This window comes from Myotis yumanensis, unplaced genomic scaffold (assembly GCF_028538775.1).
Source record: "Myotis yumanensis isolate MYYU_CA2020_CCGP unplaced genomic scaffold, mMyoYum1.0.hap1 SCAF_13, whole genome shotgun sequence".
NCBI classification, from domain to species: domain Eukaryota; kingdom Metazoa; phylum Chordata; class Mammalia; order Chiroptera; family Vespertilionidae; genus Myotis; species Myotis yumanensis.
Window position 1 is genome coordinate 6,612,785 of NW_027223764.1, and position 27,520 is coordinate 6,640,304.

At 40.8% G+C, this 27,520-nt stretch overlaps 1 protein-coding gene across 3 annotated transcripts; it reads left to right on the forward strand.

Annotated features, from left to right (window-relative positions):
• The first annotated feature begins 215 nt into the window (after positions 1-215).
• FAM204A (family with sequence similarity 204 member A) lies at positions 216-22,415 on the forward strand. 3 transcript variants are annotated; one of them, XM_070432178.1, is made up of 8 exons: positions 216-283; positions 5,524-5,765; positions 6,269-6,356; positions 6,495-6,525; positions 6,707-6,806; positions 10,893-10,982; positions 21,365-21,471; positions 21,765-22,415. In XM_070432178.1, the coding sequence occupies exons 1-8, from the start codon at positions 223-225 to the stop codon at positions 21,814-21,816; spliced, it is 771 nt and encodes a 256-aa protein (XP_070288279.1). In that variant the 5' UTR covers positions 216-222; the 3' UTR covers positions 21,817-22,415. The 3 variants fall into 3 exon arrangements, with proteins under 3 accessions (XP_070288279.1, XP_070288280.1, XP_070288278.1); XM_070432179.1 differs by lacking the exon at positions 216-283 and adding an exon at positions 332-537; XM_070432177.1 differs by lacking the exon at positions 216-283 and adding an exon at positions 728-800.
• Positions 22,416-27,520: the final 5,105 nt, after the last annotated feature.

The following is a 27,520-nucleotide window of genomic DNA, read 5'->3' on the forward strand; positions in this document are numbered from 1 at the left end:
ACTCAGGTCAAAGTCCAAGCCAGCACCGGCGTGCGGCAGGGGATGGCGAACTGACAAAGCCTGGAGAACGACCAGAAGCAAGAGGGAAAACGGCGAGAGGAAAGTGGAAAGAAACCCACAGCTCCATTCAGTGGATTTCACCCTGGAGCTGAGCGCGGCCGGTTGCCACGGCGACCGCCAGGCCAGAACGGCCGCAGCCCATTGGCTGAGAGGTCAGAGCCAATGAGAAGGCGCGATGTTGACGGGGTCTTAAGATGGCTGCCGGGCGGCTGGCTCCGGACGGGTGAGTAGAGCTGTTTGTGGGGCTGACTCCCGGGCTGCTCGGGCTCCGGCGTGAGGGGTGGAGGAGTCCCCGGTTCGGGGAGTGAGGGGGCCAGTGGAGGAGCCTCACAGCCTTTCGCCCGAGCCGCCCCGGCCCGGTCCCGCGGGAGCGTCGGCCGGCCTGGCCTCCGAAGTGCCGGAAGGGGCGTCGCAGCGCCTTCCCCAGCCTGTGGTTGGAGAGGGTTCTCCATCCCCACCCGGCCCGGCCCGGCCCAGGTGAGAGGGGGACGGGGATTTCGGTTAGGGAAACAGGCTTCCGTTTACCATGGCTGTGTCCCGGGAAAGAGCTGCAGTTCATGGGAGTGTCCGCCGGCTGGACCTCCCGTCCCGGAACCTTCGGCACCTAGTGCGGGGCCGGGGGCGGGGGGCCCGTGTGGGGACCGGAGTGACGCTGCCCCTAGAGGCCCGCCGAGTTCCGGGCGGGGCGGCCCGGCAGGAAGAGGTTCCCCCGCTGGAGCCACCCTCTTGCCGTCGGGAACGTAAGTGTTTTCCCAGCGGCGTCCGGCTTAAAATGAGCCTCGCGGGGCTGCTGGCTAACTGCACATCGTTCTTGGGTCTAAGGAAGCGTGTTTTCCAGGCTGAGCTAGACAGACACCCTCTTTAATGAAAACGAGTGTGTGCGTGCAGAGTCCTGCTAAATGTATCCATAGTTTGTTTACCTGGGTGATCGGATTGGTAACTTAAATCCGAAGGCAGGCCCGTGATTCGCTTGTACTTCCTACCTTTTTGAGAAGCGGGAACACACGCTTATTTTATGAAAGTAAACATGTTTACATTAATGTTGATGATACATGCTTTTTTAAAAAAAATCCTTGATTGTTGATAGTGTTGATGATACATGTTTAAAAGTGTTTTAGTTAAGTAACTTATTCCAAGCCATAGAAACTGATTATCATGTAAATTATTTAACACCCTCTTCAGACTGGTGGTGGGTGGTGGTTTATGATTATTATACAAGGTTAAATTCATATCAGACAAGATTCAGATTCCTGTGATTATTTCTGATTGAATACAAAATGTAAATAAAACGTTATCATTTGGTGAAAATGGCATTGAAATTCTGGAATACCAGAGACAGGAGATATGAGACATTTACTCATTAAACTGCTTGGATTATATCTTTTGAGTTTTGATTATAAACAGCTGCCTGGTGGGCCACAAATGTGACAGTATTACCAGAATGTGACTTTGATACATGCAGTTTAGTGTAGCATCTTACATGGTTTTCTGTACTTAAACAGTGGGGGGGAAAAGTTTCTTAATCAAATTTGAGCAAGTCTAGGATTATAGGCTAGAGTCATTCTTGAGACACTTCCAAATCTTTGTCTCTGTCCTCTAAAATTTAGTTTATAATTTGAAGTCATGAGTTCCATTTTTGTAAAATAAGTGGATCACCGTGCATTACACAAGTCAGTCACCTTATTTGTAAGACGTAGTAATTCCTAGTGGAAGTGTGGTTGTGAGATTAGTGGTAAGTCAGTACTTGTCACATCGTTTGTATATTATGAATAGCAATGACCTGCTTTGTTTCCTTTTCCCGGTTCTGTTTCTTCTGTCATCATGCGTTTTCTTGTCTTTGGGATGTCCTGTGGGAAGTGCCACTAACTGAAAACTATCAGTTTGGGCTGTGACAGCTAGGTTGAGGAGAGGGCCAGTCACTATTGCATCTCACTGGAAGAGAATGGAGTATTGCAGCAAAGAGTGAGGTGACTGAGTATTCGGGCACATATAACATTAAGATCCATAAGGAAACATTGGAAAGCTGCAAGACATCTCAGATATCATCTGATCAGACTTTCATTTTATAGCTTAAAAATGGAGACCAGTCAAAATGCATTGTCTTGCCCACAATTATGTTGTTCAGAACAGGAACCCGTCTTTGACATTCAAAACCAAGTCTTTTCCCCTGTACCAGCTGTTCGCCATCCTTTCACAACCCCAAACGCCTTTTATTATAATTTGATATCTCCCTGGGTGCCATGTTTTGAAAGATTGTGTCTACTAACGTATATTCATTAGTGGTGTGTTTTTTTTAAAAATAAAAATCAGGTCTGTAGCTACCAATCAGACCTTCTGATCAACGAATATGTGGTGAATAATGCTTCATTGATTTTAAGTCTCCTCATGTAGATGTGGCTGATATTGTTTGAGGGGGGAAAAATATTGGGCTTTGAATATTGAAATTAGCTTAGAGACCTCCATTACTATCTTCATAAAACTTTATAAAAACCTTAGATTAGGAATTGCTGAACTGTGTCATGTTCTTGATGCATTGCGATCTGCCAAGTGTGCTAAATAAATAGTGACTATGGTGGTTTTCAAGGGCAAAAGAAAACTCAACCATTCAGACTAGAATGATACATAAATATTTTCAGTTCATAGTAAATTGTATCAGCCCAGGACTAAAGCTGTGTTCTGTGTAGTATACACAGAATTTTTTAAAAGAATAATTGTGGAAAGGAAAATAATCTTAACTTCAGAAGTAGAGAGTATATGAGATGAAGAAGGTGATATTTAAAACCATAGAGTAAAAATGGCTTCTGAATCATTTGCATCTTTTTTGGGGGGGGGGAGGGGGAGCAAAAATGATTGAATTAAAAATTGTTTTAATTACAGACTTAAAACTGATAGGTTTTGTATTAATACAGGGACTGTTGTATAGATCTGGCTAGAATGTGCACTAAAAAAACTTAAGTTTCCAGTTTCCTGGTATGCCACGTCTCCTGGGAACGGCTGAGTAATTTTCACATTGAAAAGATAATTTGGAGTGATCTGCTTTAAAATAAAGGAATATACACTGATAGATTTGGCGGGAGAGACGGTCCAAAGCACAAGAGAATCAGAATAGCCAAAACAGAAATAACATGAGGCCTAACGTAGTATCATTGGAAATGTATGAAAGACATGTCTATGCTATGAATAGAAAACAGTGTTTTCGAACATGAGCCCAAAGCATGTCACAAGCTGCCATTCCATATTGGCTGATTTACAGTCGAGCTTCTGGCCATGGGGCTGCTCTGCTTTGCAGGCTCCTTAGTGAGTTATCTGTGCAGAATGTCGGCTCCATGAAGTTAGGCATTTTTGCTTTTGGTACACTGCTGTCCCATGTCTGGAGTGCCTGGCACACAGTGGGCATGCGAAAGATACTCTGGATAGGGAAAAGCAACGGTGGTTTCAAGCACAGAAGAACCCCAGTTATGCTAAAGCTATATTTGACATTTGTTACTACACTTAAATCCTGAAATGGGTAATGAGCCTAAAGGTATGTTATATGCCAGTATCAGAGTCATGATGGAACTTATTATTGCTCCCCTCGCCCTGCTTTTCAGAAGAGTAGAAATATTTTTACTAATAACATCACATCTGTTTTTTAATATTGGTGTGTTTTATATGATGTCCTTTGTGCTAATAGAGTGTCTCAAGATGACCTCCATTCCAGCTTTTCAAGTCCTCAGGCTGGTGTAGGGGTGCATCCAGGTTTCCTGGGGTTGGGAGCCTATGTAATTTGGGGTCTCTAAAAACAAGGAATACATATTTTAAATATAAAATTAGGTTTAGTGTCTTGTGCAAATGAGCCTTGAAGCTTAAGCCCCATTATCTTCATGCTGATTTGTTTCTGGGCCTATTGCTCTATTCAGAAAACCAGACACCTACATTTTTTATAGAAACTTCATGTCAGCCTGTGGAAATCAGGGAAGTCAGTGATTTGCATCAATTGTTAAGCGAATACACTTCAAACATGAGAAACTTCAAAACGACCTTATGAATGAACGCTGCCATCCGTGATAGAAATGATCAAAATGCACATAGCCACAGGAATAATAATAGCAGAAAAGAACTTAGCACTGATTGAGCCCCTAGAACCTCCTAAATACTGTTGAATGTTTTCATGGCTTTATCTCATTTAATCCTCAGAATAAGCCTGTATGCCTTATTATTACAGATGAAAAAACAGAGGCATTAAAAATGATTTCCATATACTACTAGTATATGGTAGACACGGGATTACAATGGGAGCAGTTATATGTCAGGCCCTTCCTCTTAAAAAGTCAAGAGATTATTTTGGTGAGGATGTTTCTGAGAGCTAACAGCTGATGAGTCTGGACCAAAGTGGCAGAAAGTAAGATCTGATTCTTTGGATTTGGGAGGAGGTCCTTAAAGTTATTAGGAATCCATTATTCAGAGTTATGGAAAAGCCCATGATGTCTTTGTCTCAGAGATTAATGGTGGTGGCTTTGTTACTAGGTTAATTAATCACAATCCGGGGTAGAAAACTTAGCAGAAAAGATTTCTATTCATTTTATTCCTTCAGGTTGATAGTAATCATGAGCACTACAACCAACTTCTCTCTTTCAGGCAACTTTTAAACAAAATGGATTTGGCTCAATATGTATTCTAAAATAGACTGTGCCATTATAGTGAAAATGTACTCAGTTATCTTAATGGGAACAAATTGACTACAACTCCAATTTTTAAACATTATTTTTATTAAACACTAGCTAATGTTTCTACAAATGGACAGTATAGCTAATGCTGAATATTATTTTGGACTTTAATATTAGTTTACCAAATATAGTATGTTTTTGTTAAAATGTTAGGACTATATTCCATTTAATATTAGTTTAGCAAATAGCATAAAATTTTAATCTAGGATATCCTTTTCACTATCACACTTTCCTCAAACTACTTGTACAGCTTAAAAAATTTATTTTTGAATAATTGTTTTCCTGCTCCTTAGTAAGTCCCCTGAATGTTTTATATATCCCAATACAGGTGAAACATTCTATTTTGTTTTCTTCTCTAGTTGGTATAGCTTGAAATATAGTAATATAGTTCTTACATGGCCTGCAGGGCATATTGTTAGGTTCTTACCATTCTCAAGCAATGGATGCTTTTACTGGATTTCCTTTATTTTAGGCAAAATTATGCATTTAATAGAGAATCAAGGTCCTGTATTCTTAGGTCATTCACCTATAGATATATCTTGTAACAACTTGCTAAACTGCTTTACACTTTTTTTTTATACAAGCAAAGTTTAATTTTAATATGGAGGGCATATCCCATTTTAGATTTTTAAAAAGTTTAGCTGGACTGTTCCCAAACTATAGGTATATTTATTAGACTCTGGGATGTCATTTAATGGTTTTAAAATTCTTTGCATGCCTACTTTAAATAGGTCTAAATTCACCTTTTTCCCTTTAGAAGAAAAAATGTGGAGTGGGCTGCTACCTCCTGGCCTAAATGAAAGTGATGTTGAGTTGAATTCTGAAGATGAAGACACAATAGAGAACTCTGGACCTAACTTACAGGAAGATGAAGAAGATGGGACCATTACAGAAACAGAGATCACAGATTTCCCTGCAGAGGGACCAAACACTGAAGCAGAGGCGAATGTAAATGCATGTGAAGAGTGTCCTTCTGGAGTTCCCTTACATATATGGAATGTAGGTTTTCTCTGATGTGTTCCTAGTATAGCCTGTGTGTCTCTGCCATGGTCAGAGTGTACATGTTCTTGGGAGGTAATAGGTAGGAAAATTCACCCAGAATTCTTCTATTACCAGGTGGGTCTGTAGTCATTCCATTGGCCATTCAGATATTTGCTTTCATTTTTGTTTTGTTTTTCATAAATAGGGGAAGAAAACATTTAGTAAGATTAGCTACTTTGCCTGACATGATACAGGAGGAATTTCTATCTTAATTTATCTTTTTGTTATCTATGAGTCATTGAATTTTACTCTCAGATTATCAGTTTGACTTATCTAGAAATATTTAGAAATAAAGTAAGATGAAAACTCAGGTTGTGAAAGAGCCTTGGAGAATTTAGTATCTCAAGAAGACCTTAAATATGTGTTTATAAATACTAGAATATAATAGTTTTATTATTTGTTATTTTTTGATGTATGTGTTGCTTCAAAATATATTTGCTTTTTTTTTCACTTTTATGTAGAAATTTCAAGAATTGCATAAAAAACATTCTGAACAGAAAATCTCATCTTCAAGATTCAGAAGGAAAAAAAGAAAACGCTCCAGAAAAGGTATTTTGCTTTAATTCAGATTAATTGTCAATAGTGCTAATGTTAAACTGCGACTAACTGAGCTCATTAATTTTTAATAAATGTAATTTTGAAACAACAACTAAATACTTAGCTATTAACACTGTGAATTCTTTTCAGGTAAATTGAAGAATGAAGAAGAATCTCATAGGTAGGTGGAATTGAAAATATTTGTCTATTCTAGTTAGTATTTGTAGAATTTGTACAAATAAATTAATTACCTCTGAAACATAAGAACTCGTTGTTGTAATATAATTGTAGTAACCAATTAAAAACAGTAAAAATAAAAATGAGTACATTTAGTGTAAAACGTATTGTTTATCTTTTTATAGTGAACAGTCCCCAAGTGAAACCCAGTTGAAGGAACTTACTCAGTATTTTGGAGTCAATGACAGGTTTGAACCCCCTGTTAAAAAGAAAAAAATTGAGAAGGTAAAGTGTTGTTGATTTTTTTATTGCATCTTATATTACTCAGTAGAAAATGTTTGTAATTAACCTTGCCAAAGGTAGTTCTCATTAAGTGACTATTAAAATGCCTTCTATGTGCCAAACAAGGTGCTAGATAAAGAAGTAAAAATATAGTTACAAATCATTAACAAAAACTGTTAAGAAGGAAATGAATGGGGCATTGTGAAGAAATTCAAATGGAGGCCCCACTTTAGCTTGTTGTGGTCAGGGAAGACCTTTCTCAGAAGATGCCATTTCACTGAGACCTGCAGGAGGGAAGGAACCATCCAAATAAGGAATGCTAGTGCAGAGTGATTGCCTGGATCAGGGGTCCTCAAACTACGGCCCGGCCCGCGGGCCACATGCAAATACAGATATTGTATTTGTTCCCGGTTTGTTTTTTTACTTCAAAAAAAGATATGTGCAGTGTGCATAGGAATTTGTTCATAGTTTTTTTTTAAACTATAGTCCGGCCCTCCAACGGTCTGAGGGACAGGGAACTGGCCCCGTTTAAAAAGTTTGAGGACCCCTGGCTGGATAGAGGTCCTAGGGAGGAAAGAGTCGTTCATCATCGGACATTGGAGTCACCAGGTCAGCCTGGCTGGCGTGCTGTTAGTGAGGAGGAGGGGGCCCAAGATAAGATTGGAGAGGCCGGCAGGTAGGTAGCAAACTCTGGGACCTTCAGGGGCAGAGAAAGGAGTTGGGTTTTAGTGACAATGCACTTGAGAGTCATTCAGGGGTTTTCAGTTAAAAGGAGTGACATGATCTAAATTATGTTTAAAAAGATTGCTATTATGTGGAGAATGGACGGTGGGGCAGCAAAAGTAGGTGAGAAGAGAGCAGTTAAGAGACCCTTCTAGGCATGAGGTCATCTTGGACAAGAATGCTGCTGCTGAGGCTGGGGAACAGGGGAAGGATCTGAGGTATATGGCAGAAGTAGAATTGACAGGATTTGCCTCTGGATTGTTTGGGAGGTAGTGGGGAGGATTTGGAGAATGAGGAGGGAAAGAGCCATTCACGGTTTTACCTTAAGCATAAAGATAATAGTTATGAAGATAGGAAAGCTTGGGAGGGGAGAAGGTTTAGAGTGGGGCCTCCAGAGTTCATGTGGGGCGTGGGTGATATCAGCAAGCAGGAGGAGAATAGACTGTTGGTAAAATGAGGCAGGAGCTTGGAGGAGAGTCAGCTTTAGAAACACATTTGGGAGTTGTCGGTCTTTATATAGGTGATTAATACTGAGTAGATGTTTGAATGCATGAGTAACTTACATATTCACATGCAGGAATGATGGACAGATTCCAGCAGCATGAAAACAGACCACTGAGTGGTAGGGCTAGAGCACAGGGTCCTGCCTGGTGAAGCCCAGGTATACTGTACCTTGTGTGTGCCTCCTTCGTGGGCCATTGTTGTAGATGACTGTGTGCATAGAGATCATTACCATTTTCTGATTAATCAATATTTCTCATGAAAAACCTGATTTTCACCCATTGGGTGGTGTTGCATCATTGAGGGCATGTGCATTAGGAACTCACACAACAGAATTTTACATGTGAACTTGTGATTCCAGCTTTGTCAAGTAGAGGAGCTGGACTGTGACCTCACCAGCCATGCTCTTTGTCAAGTGCTGTTAGCTTATGGTGCTAGGCGATGGAAGTGTTTACCTAAGGATGATTTTGTACTAATGTAAGCATTTGGAATGTTAATATCTTCTAAAAGTGCTAAAAAAAAGTTGAACATGTAAGTGGAATTCTAGGATTTTATTTCTAGGAGAGGGTTTTGGTCATCCAAGCCAATAACTGGTTTTCTTTAATGAAACAGTCACTTAAGAATTAAGCACCTCATTTATCCAGAGCTGTGACCACTCCTAATCCTGACTCTTAATCCATTGTTTTTTCTACTATGTTATGCCATCTCCCTTAGACGCTGCTCCAAATGGCTGGGTAATGGAGGTTGATTGATGGTGAAGAGATACATTTATAATTTTAGATGATTTATTTTTAAGTGAAAAGTATATTTTTAAGCTCAGCAGTTCATACAAGTTTCTAGAAGAGGGAAATGTTCCTGTTTCCCCCTTTGTGACATTAACTTGTAAGCTGTGGCCCATCCATGGTAGCCAAAGGGAAGTAGCAAGTTGATTGAATAAACAGACCACCGGTTTATTCTTGGGCATTGGTGGAAAAATAGGTTGGATTCCTCTCTGCTCGCTGACCTGTGTTATTCTACGTCTGGAGTAAGGGATTGTGGCACCCAGATGGATCCGTATCTCAGGAAGCCTACCTAATTGGAGGGACACAGCAGAGCTGCCATGTGGAATACGCAGGGCAGGCTCAAGAATGGATGCTGTTAGACCAGGTTGCTGAGGTGAAAGACTGGAGAGCAGGTCTGGGTTGAGGTGTCAGGCTACCCCAGAATTTGTGGTGCAGGGAAAATTAAAGTTTGATATTAATGTTTTGTTTTTACATATCTCAGTGGCATTTGAGGAGATACCGAATGTTCTATGTAGGAAGGCGAGGCCATTGTTTTAGTATTTCTTAAATGAAAATAGTTTATTTTGACTATAAAAAGAAATATTAATTAAAATATTCCAGGTACATATACTGAGATCCTATTATGACGGGAATTGGGTGCTATTCAAAAGGAGTAAGAAAGTGGTATTGTTTTAAGCTGGATAATGACAAGAAAGATAGAAGATAGAAGACCACTTTGGAGATGGTTACAATCTTTCAAACGAGATCATGACGCCCTGAAGAAGCACAGAAAGGAGAAATGAGAGACACTACAAAACAGTTAAATTAAGAGCACAGAATTGGAGGCATTGAAGCTGACTGAGGATTTTATCAGGGGTGACTGATAGGGTAGTCAGCTCTAAAGGAGAAGCAGGCGGGCGTGAGGAACTTGTTTTTAGACATAATTAAAAAAGGGAGGACGCTACCTTCAATATGAAGATAACTAGGAAGTAGCTGGAGCTGTAGATTTTGATAAGGTGAAAGGTCAGATGCTTTAAATTATATAGAGATCCAAAGCGGCTTATAAGAATTAATTGAAGGCCTAGGATTGAATTACGGTGTGAAATAAGTAAGAAGAAGGGGTCAGTCACAGAAATCGCAGGAGTGCTGTCACGAAGGGGCAACAAGAGATAAGGGACTTCAAAGGAGATTGAAGATAGATATTGGGGGGGATAGAACGTGGATGTAGTTAACATAAAAAATGCTCAGGTAAAAGGACAACAGTTGGTGTCTCCTGTGACCATAGACTCTGGCTTAGAGGGTTAAGGAGTGAGATGACATCAGGGCAACTGATAAGAGTGTTTTAGAAGAGAGAGAAGTAGTGCTAACATAAGAAGAAATCAGTTTGAGGAAAGAAGCTGAGTCATCCCATCTAGTCCCTGGTCCAGAATGGGGAGGACAAGCTTGTTTGTAGGATGAAAGAAAGATGAAGAAAAGAGAGAGGGGGTAGAAAGTTTAAAGAGCAAGGTTCTGGATAGCATGAAAGCAGATGGGATTGTGGTGAGCACAGGAGGTGGGGTTAGTCTTGCAAGGGAGATGATTCCTTCCTGGGGGCAGTAAGGAATGAAGAACAGAATACCTGAAGATAACTTTTTTGAGGTGGGTGAGAGGAAGATTGTAGAAAGGACATACATATCCTTGGTTCTTCTTTTCCCTCCCTTCTCCCGCTCCCGTAAAGTGGGGGTAGAGTTACAGTCTGAAAAGGAAGGAGGTGGGGTTGAGGGTATTTGGAGTAATGGGAAAGACATGTAACAGTGTCGTAGAGGCCTGTGGAGCCTGTCAAGGGCAGAATTGAGAGCCCACCCAGCTGAATTGGAAAAATGGCTTTTAGCGAAGCCAGTGGGTTGAGTTATTTGACTTTCTCTGACATTGCTGAAGCACCTAGATGTGAGAGTAGTCGAAAGAAATGGTGGGGAAAGCCTAAACAAGGTAAGACGTTGGAGGAACGGAAGGCATTGCTTAGGTCAGTGGTTCTCAAACTGTAGCCTGCTACATGGTCTTTGCTAGCGAATGTTTGTTTGCCTTTCTTTCCTGCCTTTAAGTTTCAGGTTTTGTTTCTTTCTAGTCGGGCCTTGAAAAGAGCATAGACCAGGCTGTGGAAGAGTGGAATATTGAGAAGGCCGAGGAGCTCAGCAACCAGCTAGCTACCCGAGAGGTAAGTCAAACCTTTCTTATTTCCAAATTTTCTAAAATGAATGTACATTTTTTATGATCATAACTAAGTTCAGTATTCAGATTTTTGACCTATGATTTTCCTTCCAGTCCATTTTCTTCCCTCTTGTTCTGCCATTTATTTACAAATATCTTTGTTTTTAATGTTTTTAAATTAAGTCTAAAACTTACGGTGGAAATATTGCATGATTTTACCTAGTTCAGAGACCTTTTTGCCCCTTATGATGAAAAGGCTAGCTGCTAGCTTTCTTCTTCTGTTTGCATCATTACCTCAGTTTAACTCTCCCGGAGGAGAGTTTATAAAACTCTGTGTGTTGTAATGCCACATCTCTCAATGTTTTTCTAACACTTGCTCCCCAGAATGCATTCTTGTTTCATATTCTGCACATTTCCCTCAGCCCTAAAGAATATTCAGTCTTTTTTTAAAAAAAAGGTGTAGTTTATAGTATAAAACTAATAGATATATTGAATATTCTTTTCCCAAGTACCAGGCTTCTGGAAGATTCTGACTTGCACCTTCTGGGGGAATCACTGCCAGGTGTTGCTAGGCAAGGGCACACGTAGAGTAAAGAGCTCATATTGGCCTATGTGGTGGTGTTGCTGTTGTTTTGTAAATTTTTTTGTCCTTGCTACTATAGCTTTCACTTTTAGCATCTCTCCCCTTTCTTCATTTTATTCTTAAGCTGTAACTGGTCCATGGGGTTTGAGTATGTGGACAGCAGCATCAGTCATCTGTGTAAACTGTTGGCCGTGTATACTGTTCTTTCTTACTCACCTGCAGGTGAGCATTTTCTAACTGAGACGAGTGATGAAATTACTATTTAATAAATTTTTCTATGGAAATACTATTTCACTCTTACATCATTAGATGTCAAAAATCTATCGATGGCTGTTTGTTTGTTTTCTATTTTTGGCTGCCAGCTATACGTATTTTGTGAGGTTTGTATTTTTATGTCCAGTAGTGAGGCTTAGGGGTTTAGAAGTTATCTTTCTTTCCTGAAGCTTAACTGATGCCCTGGGCGGAGACGGGTCACCTGTGGCTGGTGGCAGGCAGCGGCTGCTTGTTCACTCCACCTTGTCTCCTCGCCCGTGTTCCTCGTGAGCTTTCCTTTCTCTGCCTGCGAAGCTGCCCGTGAGGCTGCACAGACGTGTGCCTTGGAGGCTTCAGAAATGAATGTGTTTCCTTGGCGGGTATTCGGTTTCTAGTTCTGTGTTTTGCTTTGTCACACTGCTGTTTGGAAGTGGGAATTGTATCATACAGATGAGGTGTTTTCCATTTTAAGGGCTATTTTCTGTCACACGACAAATGCGATTGCTATAGGAATACATGGTATTTTCAGCATTTGTAAGGATAGTAAACATTTTTCTCAAGTGCCCTTTTTACAGTCATACAAATATAATGCTTTGTTCTACTACAATAAATTTATTTAGTGTGGGTTGAGGATTCTGATGAAAAGAAGACAATAATTTGAATCCTATTCTTGTCTTTGTATAAGTGGGAAAACATCTGGAAGGTGTTTGCTGTTCAGACACAGACATTGGAAAGATACTGATGCTATGTTAATTAAGTGCCCATGAAGAATAAAGTAATCAAGATGGAATTTCTTAATAAATAGTTTAGTTTGAGATTTAATTTTTTATATTTATCCCTTTGCTGTCAAACACTGTGGAGATGAGAGATGGGATTTTGAAAAGGAGGTAATTGTGAGTTGGGACAGAAACCCTTTGTAATTAAATGTATACATGTGTGGTGAGTACCCTTTTGGAAATCAGGTATGTTGGTTTTTAATCAGGAGCATTTTCTTTTTTCAAGAAGCAGTGACTGGGGCCAGCTGATAAAGCCTTTGCTCAGAGGCACAGATCCCAGAGTTCTGTAAGCCTTTTCTAACCATAATAAGTGAAACTAATTTTTGATGTTTAACATTTATAAGCCTGTGAAACCAATAGGGTAGGACCAGTACTGAGAAAAATGAAGCCAAAAGTAGAACAGTGTTTGGGATGGGCCTTGAATACAGTTCCTCAAAAATATGCCAAAATAAGGCTGTCAGTACCCTGTGTTTGTGACACAGCAAGCACTTTTTCTCCAGAATCACCTTTCCTTAGGACCTAAGGGAAGCATTTTGAAAAACCCTAACTTAACTCTGGTGCCGTGTCACATATAGAAATTTTTTGATATTTGCAACCATAGTAAAACAAAGATTTATGTTTTTTATATTTATTTTATATATTTAAATGCTATTTAACAAATAAAAATCAACCAAAAAATGAGTTCGCATGTCATCTCTGACACGCATGTCATAGGTTCGCCATCACTGCCTTAGGTTAATGGTGACCATAAGGATGTCTGTGTTCTGAATTTGTATAGAAACAGGTTCAGTGTTTAGAGCCTAGATTGTGCAGTTACCTCTGGTTTTGCCATGTGGTAATGTTGCTTTGGGACTCCCTACAATTTTGGAGGAGAGTTGAAGTGAAAAATATACTTGGGTTTGTGTCATACTGATAAAACTGTTTAAGAAGTTGTTTTTTAAAAATATTATTTATACACACGCATATTTGTACGAATTTGCAAGGTATTGATATTCACATTTTTGCTAAGGCCTAAAACCTTCATTTGGAGTAATGATATAAACTGTTGATATTTTAAAGCTTTTTGCTCGAGTTTATGAATGCAGGACAAAGGCAGTGACTTTCACCATTAGTGCTGTTGGATATAGTATTTTTTTAGAACCTAATCAAGGTCTCACAGTATAAATGATAAAAATATCCCATTATAATACTACTTTTTAATAGATAAAAATACTACATTTTTAGTTTTTAAAATAGACTACTTAAATGTTTGGATTCTAAAACATAGGTAAAGTTAATGTTGAAATAATAATAGTTTGTTAATATTTAAAATAACAAAGGTAGGAATGGCCTTTTAAAAAAAAGTTTTACTTGAGTTATATTTTTTCCTAGCTAAACACATTAAGTGCTGTCTTAAATTTAGGCAGGTTATTAATTTGGAGCATAAAACTCTGTTTTTAGAGCAGTTTCCTAGAAAATCTGAAGGCATTCTCATTGAAGAGGGGTATATATACATTGAAGGATAGTTTTTGCATTTTGTATGAACATCTAAGAAGTGGTCCTTCATCAGAAATGCTTCGGATCCAGAGTGCTTATTCTGGCTTTCAGAATTTTCCCAGTACAGTTCACTGTGAGGCTTAGTTTCCCTGTGAGGATTCTGGTTTAGTTTTATGGAGATGTACGTGCCATGTTGTCTTGATGGAATAAGAGCTTGAATTACTGCCCCCTCTTTGAGACTCCCCCCCCAAAAAAAAAACCTCACCTCTTCCCAAATAATTTTGATAGGTTTAGCTATCAAAGCACATGAAGCATTATCATATCTAGAGTTCAGAAATGAAACATTTGTTTACATTTTTGGAATAGAAATGCTGCCAAACTTGGTAAGTTTAAAGCCACTGCCCATCAATGCTATTTTCAGAGCTCTAACATTTTAGGAAAGGTGTTCACATCACGTGAAAGAACCTGAACTGAAAGACGTACTACAATGAAGGAAATTTTGTGGTTCTAAACCTTTAATTCTATAATCCAGAGAGCAGAAGTAGTTTCTTCCTATTTTTGTGAATGGGTAGAAATATCTTAACCATGTTTCCAAAGTAAAATAATTCGATATGAAGCTGAACGAATATTCCAGTGAGCTACTGTAAGAACCTGTGACCTTATGAAGAATGGCAGGTACTTCCCATTTTCTTAATTATTGTGATTTCTAGCCACTGAAGACTGTGTAAACAAAGTAAAAGTGCATTAAATATTACTCATTTGTATATATTAAGAATTTAAAATGAAATATCTCCATTTCATTATTTTATTTTTGTAGAAATGACATTATTCTGTTAATCTAGTACCAGGGGTTTATATGAAGAATACATTATTTCATTATAAAGTCAATGCCTGCTAAATATATTTTATGGCCTTCTTTGAAATTTTACTACTCTGCCTTCTGTCTTTTTTTTTTTTGGCAGTTAGACAGTAGAGTTTAGGGCCATTTTCTGTGTGGTACATTTCACCGAGTAGCAGTGGGAAAGGACACAGGGCTCCGGGGAGAGAAGAGCACCCACTCGGTCCGTAGGCTTCTGTCAGCTGGTCAGCAGCATGGTCAGCTTCCTGGGCAAGTTCGTTCTCAGCCCCCTGGGGGGTATGTGTCTGTCAAGGATCATCTAGAACTGACTCCCTTTCATTAACTTTGGTTGTCTTAGTGGCTTTTTAATTTAAATGTTCGTCTGTGTATCGTTTTATAGTCTGCGCATAGAATGGGAGGCTTTTAAATGGTGATTTTAATACTTTTGAAGCCTTGTTCTCCTTAGTTTTTAGAAGTAATTCAGTTATCTCACAGAGATGAATAATTAGCACAAGGTAGGAAAAATAAACTATTCCTATGCAGGTAAGGAAGGACTTCATTGAGTTCCTTTACACTGAGGTTCAACGTGTGTTCGTTCTCACTAACACATTGTGTGCAGCCTTGAAGTTGGAGCATTTTAACATGGGAAAAGCAAAAATGGTACTGAGTGTGGGTTCTCCTCGCTTGCTTAGATTCATCGCATTGAGGATGTTTTAACCTTTGAGGTATGAGTGGATGATCACCTAGAATGGTGTTCCTTATGCTCCCTTTTCATTATGTTTATCTGTGCTTTTAAAAAACCTTAAAAAAAGATTTCAGATGTTACAAGTCTAATTAAAGAGACAGACAAAGCACAGTTTATACTGTAGATTTTTTCTGCAGTTCAATTAATCAGCATGTTTTCTCTTTTAATTAAAACCATTTTAGTAAATTAAAGCCCACAGCAAAACACATATATAATTTGTTTGTAATTAGCTCTTAATTGGTGGTAGTTGAAGCTTAGCACCCTCGGTTTCTTTCTTCATGATTGCCATTTTATTAGCAGCCAGTCATTAATTAATCTTTTTCTAATTAGCTTATAAAACTGTTGATGGCACATTATTGTAAATGTGATTTTAAGTTCAAAGCTTGTTAATAAGCTTTCTTACTTAGAAGAACAGAGATAAAGAAATTGCTGAAAACAGCACTACAGTTCTTTTAAAAAAACTGTCTTTCTTATGGGGAATGTGTAAAGCATCTAACAGCTTATGGTTAATTTTTTAATGCTTTTTTTCCCCTTATGAATGGATAAGTTGTTTGAATATAAATGTCTATTTCCAGAAGTAATTTCAATAGTATAACATCTTTTCTCCCTCCTTTGGAGTACTATAATCTACTTATAATTCGAAGCCTTAATAGTCATCATTAAAACAGGTGTTATATAAGCTATTGCACTATGAAATGGAAGTTGATTGTATGAATCAAAGTATATCTTCTCACATATCACGGGCCAAATACATTTTTAAACTATTGCAAGGTGAATCATACACACAATATATATGATATTTGTGTATAATAGATCTTCATGATGTGTTTTAAAAACAGGATTTGTTGGGTTATACTTAGAAATAACTATTTGGGTTAGTTGACATGAAGGTGTAGGTATTAAATAATAGGTGTTTGTGCAGTTGTACATGCACATAGATACATGTGGTACACAAACTTGCAAAGCTGTGCATGCACATTTTTAGATGACAATGAAATGAGGCTATTTTTTGAATAGAGAGGAAATGATTTGATTTAAAGTCTGAGTTTAAATGACTAGCTATGGTGTAGCCTGTGTGCTGTTGCCAGAGCTCCAGCATCCCAGGTATGACCCTGGAGAAGACGGTACCAATCCCGATGCAGATGTCCAGAATTTACCAACGCACACACCGTATTTAATTAGCCACGTCGTCTTTATTGAAATAAACTACCAGTTTTCTAAAACTCTTTAACTGCATGGCCTTCTGAGCTGTTTATCAATATTAGTGCAAAGTTTTGAAAGCTATATAAAAAAACAAAGCGTTATAAATCATTGGAAGTGCTTTCCCCCCCTTATTTGCTTTTTGAACTTTGCATGATATTTCAACTTTGGCTGTTTCTCTGCTTGTTTATAAGGCGGCATTTTAGGATGCCATGGAAGAGACTAGAAAGGGATAGCTGACAAGGAAAAAATTAAAAATTGGATAAAAAGTAAATGAATAATGTCATATTACCAAAAAGATGAGAGGCTAATTTGTGCCGACTTTTTGCTAATTTTGTTCAAGCCTCAAAATGAGGAGCTGTCACCCGTTCTGTGTAGCGCTGATGACAGTGCCAATGATCCATGAAATAAGCTGCCGCTGGCTTTGTTCTGATAAGAATGAACAAATCTGCACAGTGTTCGGCTCCCAGAATCTCATTTTCATACTTGCATGCAGGCTAAAAGAAATAAGCTGTTTGCAGACTTGATTAATCAGCCATTGGAGGGGTTTTTGTCTCTTTGATCTCTTTCGTCTCCTAGGTAACTTGCTTGACATTAATGTTGAGCTTGAGTAAAGACAATCAGGAATTGTCGACCAAACTGATATAAAAATTAAAGACCTTGACACTTTAAGTACTCCAGTAATGGTTCCGCTTTACTTCAGAAAACATCTGTTTTCATTTAATTAAAGAACAAAAGAGAATGGCATAAATATTTTTCATAGAGACCTATTATTTCATAAAAAGGTAAAGTATGATAATTGGTATTTTTAAATAAGTGCCTTGAAAGTATCCAAAAGGGAGGAAAACTTTATAAATCTGTTACAGGCTAGTAATTTTGAGATGAGTAAAATATTTTATGGAATGGATAAGAAGTTTTTACAGTTGGGTTAGATTAAGCTGTTTGAGTCAGATGCTTCAAATGATTATCAGCAAACTCTAGAATGGCAAGGTTTAGCAAGAAAAACTTAACTTGATTGTGAAAGTTTGTCTTTTAAAAATCTCGACTATGTTACAAGATGTGCCATTATATCTGTTTTATAACCCAGTATGATTTACACATGCTAAACCTGTAAAATTGAAAGGAATTAAAAAAATGTCGCGGAGCATTTGCTTGAGGTTATGCAGACGCTTTTACAAATCTTCCAAGTGGCTGTAAAGATGAATGCCTCCAGGGTCCAGCCAGGGCCCTGCTTTCCCAACCAGCTAAAGCCCTTATCTTAAATCCAAGCAAAGTACCATTAATCTTTTTGAAAGACCTTTTATGGCTTTTAATATATCCCAAATTAGAACATTTTACACCCTTGGTTCCTGAAATATGGTGATAAAAAGCCTTTAGAGCTTAATTTTCCTTACCGCTTGCTCTGACCAATTTGCAGTTCTTTGTGATAATGTTTAGACACCTTAATTAAAATGCAGCAAAATATTGGATGTTCTATATGGAAAATGCTGATACTTTTTCTGTATGGATTTTTATTCATTAAACATTTTTTTCTTCCCACATTGTGTTGCTATGGTTATCTGATGACCCGAAACCGTTTTTTAATATAAAAACTATTGACCAAGCTTTTGTGATGTTTACTTGGGTATGAAGATGCATTTTCCTTTTTACAGACGGGAAGGGGGATTCCTGCTGGCCTGGGTTATTTGTTTGTAATACTGAAACATAGCACGATATTCCTTTATCTTCTGGAGCTCGGGTTAGTCAACCTGCCTGGGAAATGAGCTTCCTCTCAACTCTCTTCCACCGAAGATCTTGTTATTCTTCCTCATGTCCACATATTCCCACTCTTCATGGTTTCCACAAGAATAAGGGAGCATTTGTTTTAAGCACATAAAGGTACACAACATTGATATAACAGTTTTAGAAAATAACTTGGTCACATGGTTAATGGTACATGGCAAATACGTTTTGGGTCATTTTTATTTCATTCTCAAAACATATAAGCTCAATTTAAATACAAGATAAACTAGCTGAGTGGTACTTCCGTTGGGGCGTTTACTTGGCAAAATTTACATTTGATAGATAATGTATAGGAATATAGTTAAGTGGAAAAATCCGGAGTCCTGTGTTTTACCCTTTGGAAGTGGGGACAGGGAAGAGACTGAACACTCAAGGTGAATGTAGAGAGGCCCAGAGTACATCTCAGTCATAGGGGGCGAGCTGCGTTTATGACGGCAGGCTGTTACCAAGTGCACTTACTGCTCTCCTGCACTCCCGGCCGCCTGGCATTTAGGTGGGACCGTATGAGCAGCTCTGACCAGAGGATTGGGAGCAGAAATGACGCGTGTCACTTCTGGACTTAAGCTTTTGGGAGCCAGGGTGAGACCCTCTGGCTGGCTCTTCCTCTGCCACGGTGAACTCAGCTCGGAAGCCACATGCTGAGACGCTGGCACCACAAGATGGAGGAGAGCCCTGCCCGTCTGCTGACTTTTAAGTGAAACTAGAAAGAAAAGTTCAGCCAGTGAAATGGGGATTCCTTTGATACTGCAGCATTGACTAGCCTAACCTGACAGGTGCTAGCCTGCTTTTTCACTATGGTAAACGGGTAGTTTTTCATGGGTAGGAAATCCTGATAGATCACCCCACAGCATCCTTCAGAGTTTCATTTCCACTTTGGGGATGTGCGACAGCCCTTTGATTCCTAGCCTTCTTTAGTTGACTTAGATGAACTTTTCTGCGATAAAGAACTGGAAGTGGAAAGAGAATCAAGAGAACAGGCCCAGTCTTGAAGCAGTGTTCCTGGCAACCCCTCTCCCAGGCCCACAGTTTGAAAATGTGTCCTTTTGTCCAGGGCTGTAGCTCTTGTGCTTAGAGCAGTGCCTGGTAGAATGATGCATTTGTGCCCTTATAATTGTCAAATGCATGTCATCCTCGTGAGAAAGGGGCTGGCGGCAGTCTTGGCGCTGCTAATGTTGGTTTGAATTTTGAGAAGAAACTGGTCTGCCTTCTCCCGCGGGCTCTCAAGTCACACTCGATCTTCTTTTCTTCATGACCTTCCTGTTGGTGTGACCACTTCCACACCTGTCAGGTTGCTTCTGTTTGTTTTCATTCTTTCTATAGACCAGTGATGGGAACCTTATGAGCTCAGCGTGTCAGCATTTTGAAAAACCCTAACTTAACTCTGGTGCCGTGTCACATATAGAAATTTTTTGATATTTGCAACCATAGTAAAACAAAGATTTATATTTTTGATATTTATTTTATATATTTAAAATGCCATTTAACGAAGAAAAATCAACCAAAAAAATGAGTTCGCGTGTCACCTCTGATACGCGTGTCATAGGTTCGCCATCACTGCTCTAGACTTTCCTCCACTGAAAAATCAGATCTAGTTTTGCTCTGATTTAGAAACCCCAGGCAGGCTTGATTCCTACTCCTTCGTTTCACCCAAAGAAACTTCTCCAGGATCAACTGGAAGAAATGTCAGGCATGCCAGACCTCAGTGCTCAACCGGCCTCTCTCCTTACACATGCGCTCTTAACCACCTACTGAGTCTCATTATTGGCAAACAGATTCCTAACACTTGGGCTTCAATAGTTGACTTTAAGTGGCGGCCAGTCCTTTCTACTCTTGCTTAACACGTTAAGCGCCCAGCCTGTTTTGTCTTCTGGACGGAACGTATAGTGTCAGTCACCAGTGACGGATCTGGGGGCTTAACATGTTAAGTCTGCTGTCCACTAATAGGCATAGGTTGTTGAGTCCAGGGATAGGAAAGGTAAGAAACACCAGAGTTTTCGCCTTGGTTGTTTAGCCTGGGCTCTTACAGACGCTTTGGAGCTGTCCCCATAGACAGGCACTGTTAGCTCAGACTAGATCCCGCGCTTGTCCTGGAGACACCCCTGAGGGTGGCCCTGCAGTAGACGCTAAGAGCTGGACCTTATAGTCTGGCAGATGGGTGTGAGGAGGACTATGAACTGAGGGACCAGCGGAGGGAAGACTTCGGTCCTGTGGTCCTGGTGCTCAGCCTTCTCACCTGTCAGTGCATTAAAAGCTGTTGCCCCTCATACAAGTGGGTCATTCGCTTTCTCAGGTTTTATTAATGACATCTCTGACTGCCAGACAGAGCTTCTGGTCAGCATGAGATAACTGGTGTGACCATGCTGAGTGGCTGTAATTCTGGCCCATAGCGAAGACACGCGGTGTCTGTCAGTCTGTGCAGTCTCATCGGGTAAACTGTTCGGCCTCCTGTTTGCTGAGATCGCTGCAGGTCTTCACCACAACCTTTGTGGGCCCTCGAGGGGCCTCAGTTTGGGAAGCATTTCCACCCAGGAGACAGGCCCAGTGAGGGTTCTCTGGGAGGCAATGGGCCACATCAGTGTAGCCCTATAGTTGGTTGCTCAAGGCGTCCGGAGCACATGGATTTCTCATTTCTGGGCACAGCTTTCTTACCCTCAAGTTCTCAAGTGTTTGTAGTCTTGTATTAGCTGGAATACTTATTTTCACTTTTCATTTTCTTTTTCTTCTTTCTAATTCTTAGCTTGGTGTAAAAATTGCCAAAGCGATTGCCTGCCATAAATTTGTAAAAGCCAAAAAGGAAGCTGAAAATTCACAGGCTGCTCGAAAAAAGAAGAAACTTGCGTGGGGGTAAGTTTACGGCTTTTAGTGGTGACGCCACCAGCTTCCTAGAAACGGACACATCCTGTGACACGCTTTATGGGTCCGGTGTGTGTGTAATTGCTACTCATTGTCTTCTTTGTGCGCGTGATGATGTGTGTCAGATTGTAAATGAGGAGGCATTTCTTCATCCTGTTTGATGTGTTTTGTAATCAGTGGAGTATGTGAACATTTAAGTTTATTTTACTTTGGCACTTAGTGAACATGTTACTTTAGTGACATATTTTAGAAATAAATTGAGATGTTTATGTTCTTCATTTTAGATTTGAAGCAAAGAAGAGATGGGAAACCAAAAGCAACATGGGCTACATGTAACTTGCCTTGCCAGAGTTCTTTAAGACAGTGTGTCTTTTCCTAAGTCTTCAATTGCTCAAAAGACTGAAGATATCCCTGCTTATGTTAAAGATGTCAGGAAATGGATAGAAGAAGAAAGAAAAAATAAGCATAACACTTGGAGGGTGATCATCAGTCCTTTTCTAAAGAGTTCAGCCCATTGAGGTGAACGGAACGGAGTGTTCTGTTGTTGGTACAGGAGTCTGAGTCCACGTACAGGGGAAAGCTCAGCTTTATTTATTTATTTATAGAGACCTGCAGTGTAATCGATTTCACTTTTCACCCGTTTGGTATAGCATAGCCGTTAAGCTCCTGGTACTTTGTTATCTGTCCTCAGTGGAACTGTACTCATTCTGGAATTGTGTTTTCAAGATTGGCATTTTTGTTTATGATGGATTCATCATAAGTGTAAGAAAGTCTCCATTGATAGTCTTTACAAATGACTTCATCTTAATGTTTTAAGAGTAATGACTGGTTCTTTATTGGGTGCAGTGGAGTTGATACTTGACAGTAACATAATAAAAGCAATTGGTTGGTTTTAGTGCGTTCAGGTAAAATATCTCAATAAAACAAAGACAGCATGTAGTGTTTGGAGGATGATTGAAATTCAGCTCTTGCTGGAAATGTCTTCCTAAATATCTCAGCCCAGCCATGTCATTCCTTACATTACGAGATGATTCCTAGAAGCGAAAATGGTATAATTACATTAGAATGTTATAACTCAAGACAATATAACTTGGAACCTTCTAAGAACGTGGTTGGATTGTTCTTACTCCTCTCCCCCAGTTTTCCTTAAAAGGTGGGTGCATTAATGAGCTGAAAGAGGATTGGTGCATGGGAAGTAGACTTCATTATGTGTGTGTCAGTCCTCATTAGCAGGGCCTTTGAGAAACCATATGACCAGCTGTTGACACGACCACAGCTGGAGGTTTGGGGACTCTGGCAGGCCTCTGGTATTGTGGCGCCTCCCTCCTCGGGGCTCGGTAGAGATACAGAGCTGCACACTTCCTCTGGTTTGATGGTATAAATTTAGGAACATAATTCTATTACTAACTTGTTATTTTTAGATTTACAGTAGTAACAAAATTTCACTAATTTATTGGTGTCATATTCAATTTTTTACCTATATTCTGGAGTAAGTAAGTTGCAATTTAAGAGAACAAAATCATATCTTGCTTCCACTTAGGTGAGAAAAGCCTGTATTAAGAAAGCAGGATTTTAGGAGATTGTTTATTTATAGACTTGATCATGAAAGGTTGTCCAAGACCAAATATTGGAAACTCTTATATTTTGTGATTTAATATCCCGTTGCACTTTGTAGATACAGTCATATACTGCTTACCTATAACATCTCATTTTAAAATCCTAATAGGTGAATATAAGCTTATAGCATAGGAACCTTGCCTTTAAAAAAAAATCGGCCACACAACCCAGTGGTTTTGCCTGAAACGTTGAAAGTGCTCTTGAGCAGGTCTGGTATAGACTTCTCACACCCAGGGCTCCGAGACAGGCCTGTCCCGGGCCTCTGCCTCATTGTTCTTTTCCCGCACCCACTTCAGCGAGTCTCACCTTCTGCTCCTGCGGAGGCCTTGCCAGGTGGCCTCCTCGGGGTCTTCTGATTGGGAGCCTGTCCTCAGCCTGGCCCAGTGCCAGTGCTTGCCACTCCGCCCCACTGTCTAACGTGGGTGGGGCATCTGAACTGGATTGGAGGCCTTATGGCAACATCGGATACAGTGATGGAGGCGTGAACTGAGGGAGCCGTAGTTCATAAATGCCCACTCTCTGGGGGCCTGGGTCTTGAAAAGCTCAAATCATGGTACAGCTGAAGGGGGTGGGGGTGGGAGGGAAGGGCTTAAGGGAAAGGAAGGGACTGTTGTCTTGGGTTCGCCCTGCTGGCACATCATTTGGAATCCGATTTACTTTATCACCTTAGTTTGAATTAGACATTTTACTCATTAAAGCGATGAAATGGGAACATTGTTCTTCGAGAACCCATGTTGCCTAAAACGTGGGGTCATTTGTCCTCTTCATCTGGTCACAGCAAAACAAGGGTTCTTTCTGGATCGGTAATATCAGTTCCTGGGCAAGGACACGTGCCTTTACTACCCCTGGAACGCCCGAGTCCGGTTAGCAACGTAACTGTCAGTCGTTAACGGGGGTGAGTACGTTTTAGGCCGTCAGGATGGCAGTAACGTAGCTGATTTATTAAGTACTTCAGGCTAAAACAACTCACTGAAGAGCAGTAATTTTGAGCTTTGCAGCGCTGGTTCTGAGGGTGTAGTTGGGAGCGCGTTCCTGTGTGGGAGCCCTCGGGATGTTCAGCAGAACAGTCCCTTCTTTCACCAGCAGGAGAATTGAATGTGTAATCTCAGGTTTGCTATAATTAGTTCTGATGACAGAGCTAAATGCCGTGGCCAGGACTATAAATCAGCAGTTAAACAGGTTTCTGCAACTGATCATAAATCGCAGGCTCCATATTTTAAACACTTTTTTTTTTAAAGAGCTCAGGGAGGGGCAGGCCAAGGACAGGAATAAAATGTTATCTGAACTTGGAGCCACAGCGTGGAACCTCCCTTTTCAGATCTTACTGGTTTCTCTGATACCTTTTGTCTCGAATGTTATCTTTCAAATATTTCAATAACTGAGGTTGGTATTGAAATAAGATTCCAATTGCGTGTCTGTTTTTGAGAAGTAAGTTTAGGGAAACCACGTGATGTTTGTTGGACTCCATTTTGGAAAAATAACTGCGTGAAGCCTAGTGGTCCAGCTCAGAACCAACTGGAACAGTCAAGCTCTCCCGTGTCCGCCGAAGCCGCTTTTATTTTTAGTATCTGGCAGAGCAGTAAATGCTTTTCATGGCCGTTTAATAGTTTTTCAAGCCAACTGTTTATTCATTGGCTTAAAATTTACACTCTGCTAAAGTCTTCGCTCTGACTTTCCTGAGGCAAATAGTAATATTTGGACAAAATATGTACATGAAAATCTTTTTCCAAAACCCAATGTAGATTGTTGTGTGTGGCATTGGTGCCTTCTAATGAGGTAATGGATCTCAAGTACTTTGAAAAGCCTGAGGCTTTAAAAAACCGGGGCCCTGCATTTCAAGGAACTAATCCAGTGATGCTCAACCTGGGCTGCACATTAGAATCACCTGGGAATCTTTTTAAAATCCTGATTTCTGGGCCTCATCCTCCGGAAATTCTGTTTCTTTGTTATGGGGTGGGGCCACAACATTAGTAACAAAGAAACAGAATTTCTGGAGGATGAGGCCCAGAAATCAGGATTTTAAAAAGATTCCCAGGTGATTCTAATGTGCAGCCAAGGTTGAGAACCACTGAACTAATCTTTATTATCAAGTAGTCAGAACATCTCTCCAGGTTTTCAGATTTAAATGAGTGAGAAATTTTCTGCTAGAAAGCAGATCTTTGTTAGAGTAAATGTCAGTGAACTATGAGAAGATTATCTTGCGAATGTATATCTATTACTGACCTCTGTAGTTCACTGAGACAGTAAGACATGACCCATTTTCCATGGCTGAGGCTGGGATGCTCTAGATTTTGATAAAATGAGCAGAGCTGCATTCTCCAGTCTTTACTATTTTATCCTCCCTCCACACTCCTCACCTTCAAAGAAAAACAGGTCCCACACATTGGCAGTGTTGCAGCTGCCATCAGGGCAGAGGCTTCTGGGGACAGGATTCTTGACTCCCGGCGAGCACGTGGCAGCCAGCAAATAGATCAAGTTTGCCAGGAAGAACCTTAGAAAGGAGCCAAACCATTGTGCTCTCGTGTTAAGGAACATTTCCTATTCCCGGTGAGGATTCTGGCGGTATGTGTTCATTTTGCTAGAATTCCTTCAAGTACCCTGGCTCCTTGAGGAGCTTCCTCCACAGGGCTTTTGCGACCTTGACCCTGGACGTGACCACAGGCTTTGGAGGGGAACGCCCATTAAAGGCCATGCCACATGCTGTGTTCTCAGATGTGCTTGTAAAATGACATCTGATTGTCTGATAGTATTAGCAACCCCTTTTTAGATTTAAATAAGGGAAGCAATCCATTTTTACATGAGGTATGTGCCTTTTGTGCCTAGACCAGGTTTCTTAAGGCGGCACAGAACCGAAGGAATGAAGGGAAGGGAGGGTCGGCCCCTGGGCGCTCCTGGATCGTCCTGGTAGCCCGGTCCCCCCCTCCTGCGCCATGGCTGGCTGCCTCTTGCTGACTTGCTGCAGGGGCCCGGTCGGTGACAGGTATGGAATGAGGTAATCTTTTCCCACCTCTAATTTCTGAAGGGTGTGTCTGTCCAGTTATTACTTGTTCATCGAACTTAGAGGGTTAGACACCAGCAGCTCCAGTGCAAGCTGTAATTATCGATGTCTGTTTCATATTCCTCTCCGAGTCCTGGCACCCGATCAAGAAGCTAATGTATCACTTCATCTTCGGGCTGAATGTGCCTCGACTCATGATGTTTTATTTGATGGGATGGCATACAAGTATGATTGCCCAGAATAAAAACTGTTCTTGTGTGTCACGTGGGTGATGCTAGAAGTCGTCATGAATGGCACAGGAAGACTGGAACAATGGAGCCTCGCTTTGTTTTATTCCTATCTACATGGTACCTGAGAAGCGTGTGCTAAGCACCTACTGTGTGTCAGACACCAAGCACACTCCTGCAGGGGCCGGATGACTAAGCACAGACTGATGGGAAATGGATGTAAACTGTGTTAGGACAACTTGACTTCTTTAGGTGGGCTTGTAGGAGATCAGTGACAAAGTACAAAGAAATAATCGACATGTAACTAAGTGACGGAGATGTTTTGGTCACACGTGTACGGTCTGTCCCGGATGCAGATTCCTAGCTGGGCGGCCAGCTGCAGTCACTCACCAGCTTAGTGACCGGTCCCATGTGCTCCCCTCACAGCAAGAGGTTGGCACCTGATTTTTAGGCTCAGAGATGAGGGTCACAGAGGAACGAGTGCAACTGTTTTTGCACAATACTTGATTATTTTCTTATTTCTTTGTAATTTACTGATTTTTTTAGAGAGAGGAAGGTCAAGAGGGAGAGAAACATCGATGTGAGAGGGAAACATTGATCCATTGCTTCCCATATGTGCCCGACCCGGGATTGGAGCCACAACCTTGGTGTACGGATGACGCTCCAGCTAACGGCCACTGGCCACGGCAGTACTCGGCCATTCTAAGTGTCAGGCTTTTCTTAGCCGGTGTCAGCGTGTCCTTTTGTTGGAATGGCTGTGTCGGTGCCTGCAGTGTCCGGATGGTGTGAACTGCAGGTCATACACCCCCCACCTATCCTGACCCAGGAGGATGTTCCCGTCAACGGGGCTGTGCTCCACGCAGTCACTCCGAGACCCAGGCGGACAGCAACTCTCCCACCTTCTTCCCCGTAACCCCGGGTGTCACCAGCTCGGTCACCTGGAGGGGGAAGAGCGTGGAAGAGCACCCTGGGCAGTCGTGGGCCTGGCCTGGGACCGGGACGGTCCTGCTCCCTTTGCTCTGGCTAGAACTTGGTGGCTTCATCACACCCACCTGCACGGAGGCTGCAAACTAGATGGGCTGTTCCCCCGGAACAGGAAGTAAATGTCAGTAACCAGCTGGCAGTGTCTGCCGCATTGCCTCAATCACACGTGACCTGCCCTAAAGAGATATCTCAGTTCCACTCACATCACAGAAAA

Coding starts and splice junctions, on each gene's coding strand:
- FAM204A (XM_070432178.1), top strand. CDS start 223: ATGAGAAGGCGCGATGTTGACGGGGTCTTAAGATGGCTGCCGGGCGGC. Junction 6,357..6,494: donor AAGAAAACGCTCCAGAAAAG/GTATTTTGCTTT, acceptor AATTCTTTTCAG/GTAAATTGAAGAATGAAGAA. Junction 10,983..21,364: donor ACCAGCTAGCTACCCGAGAG/GTAAGTCAAACC, acceptor TCTAATTCTTAG/CTTGGTGTAAAAATTGCCAA.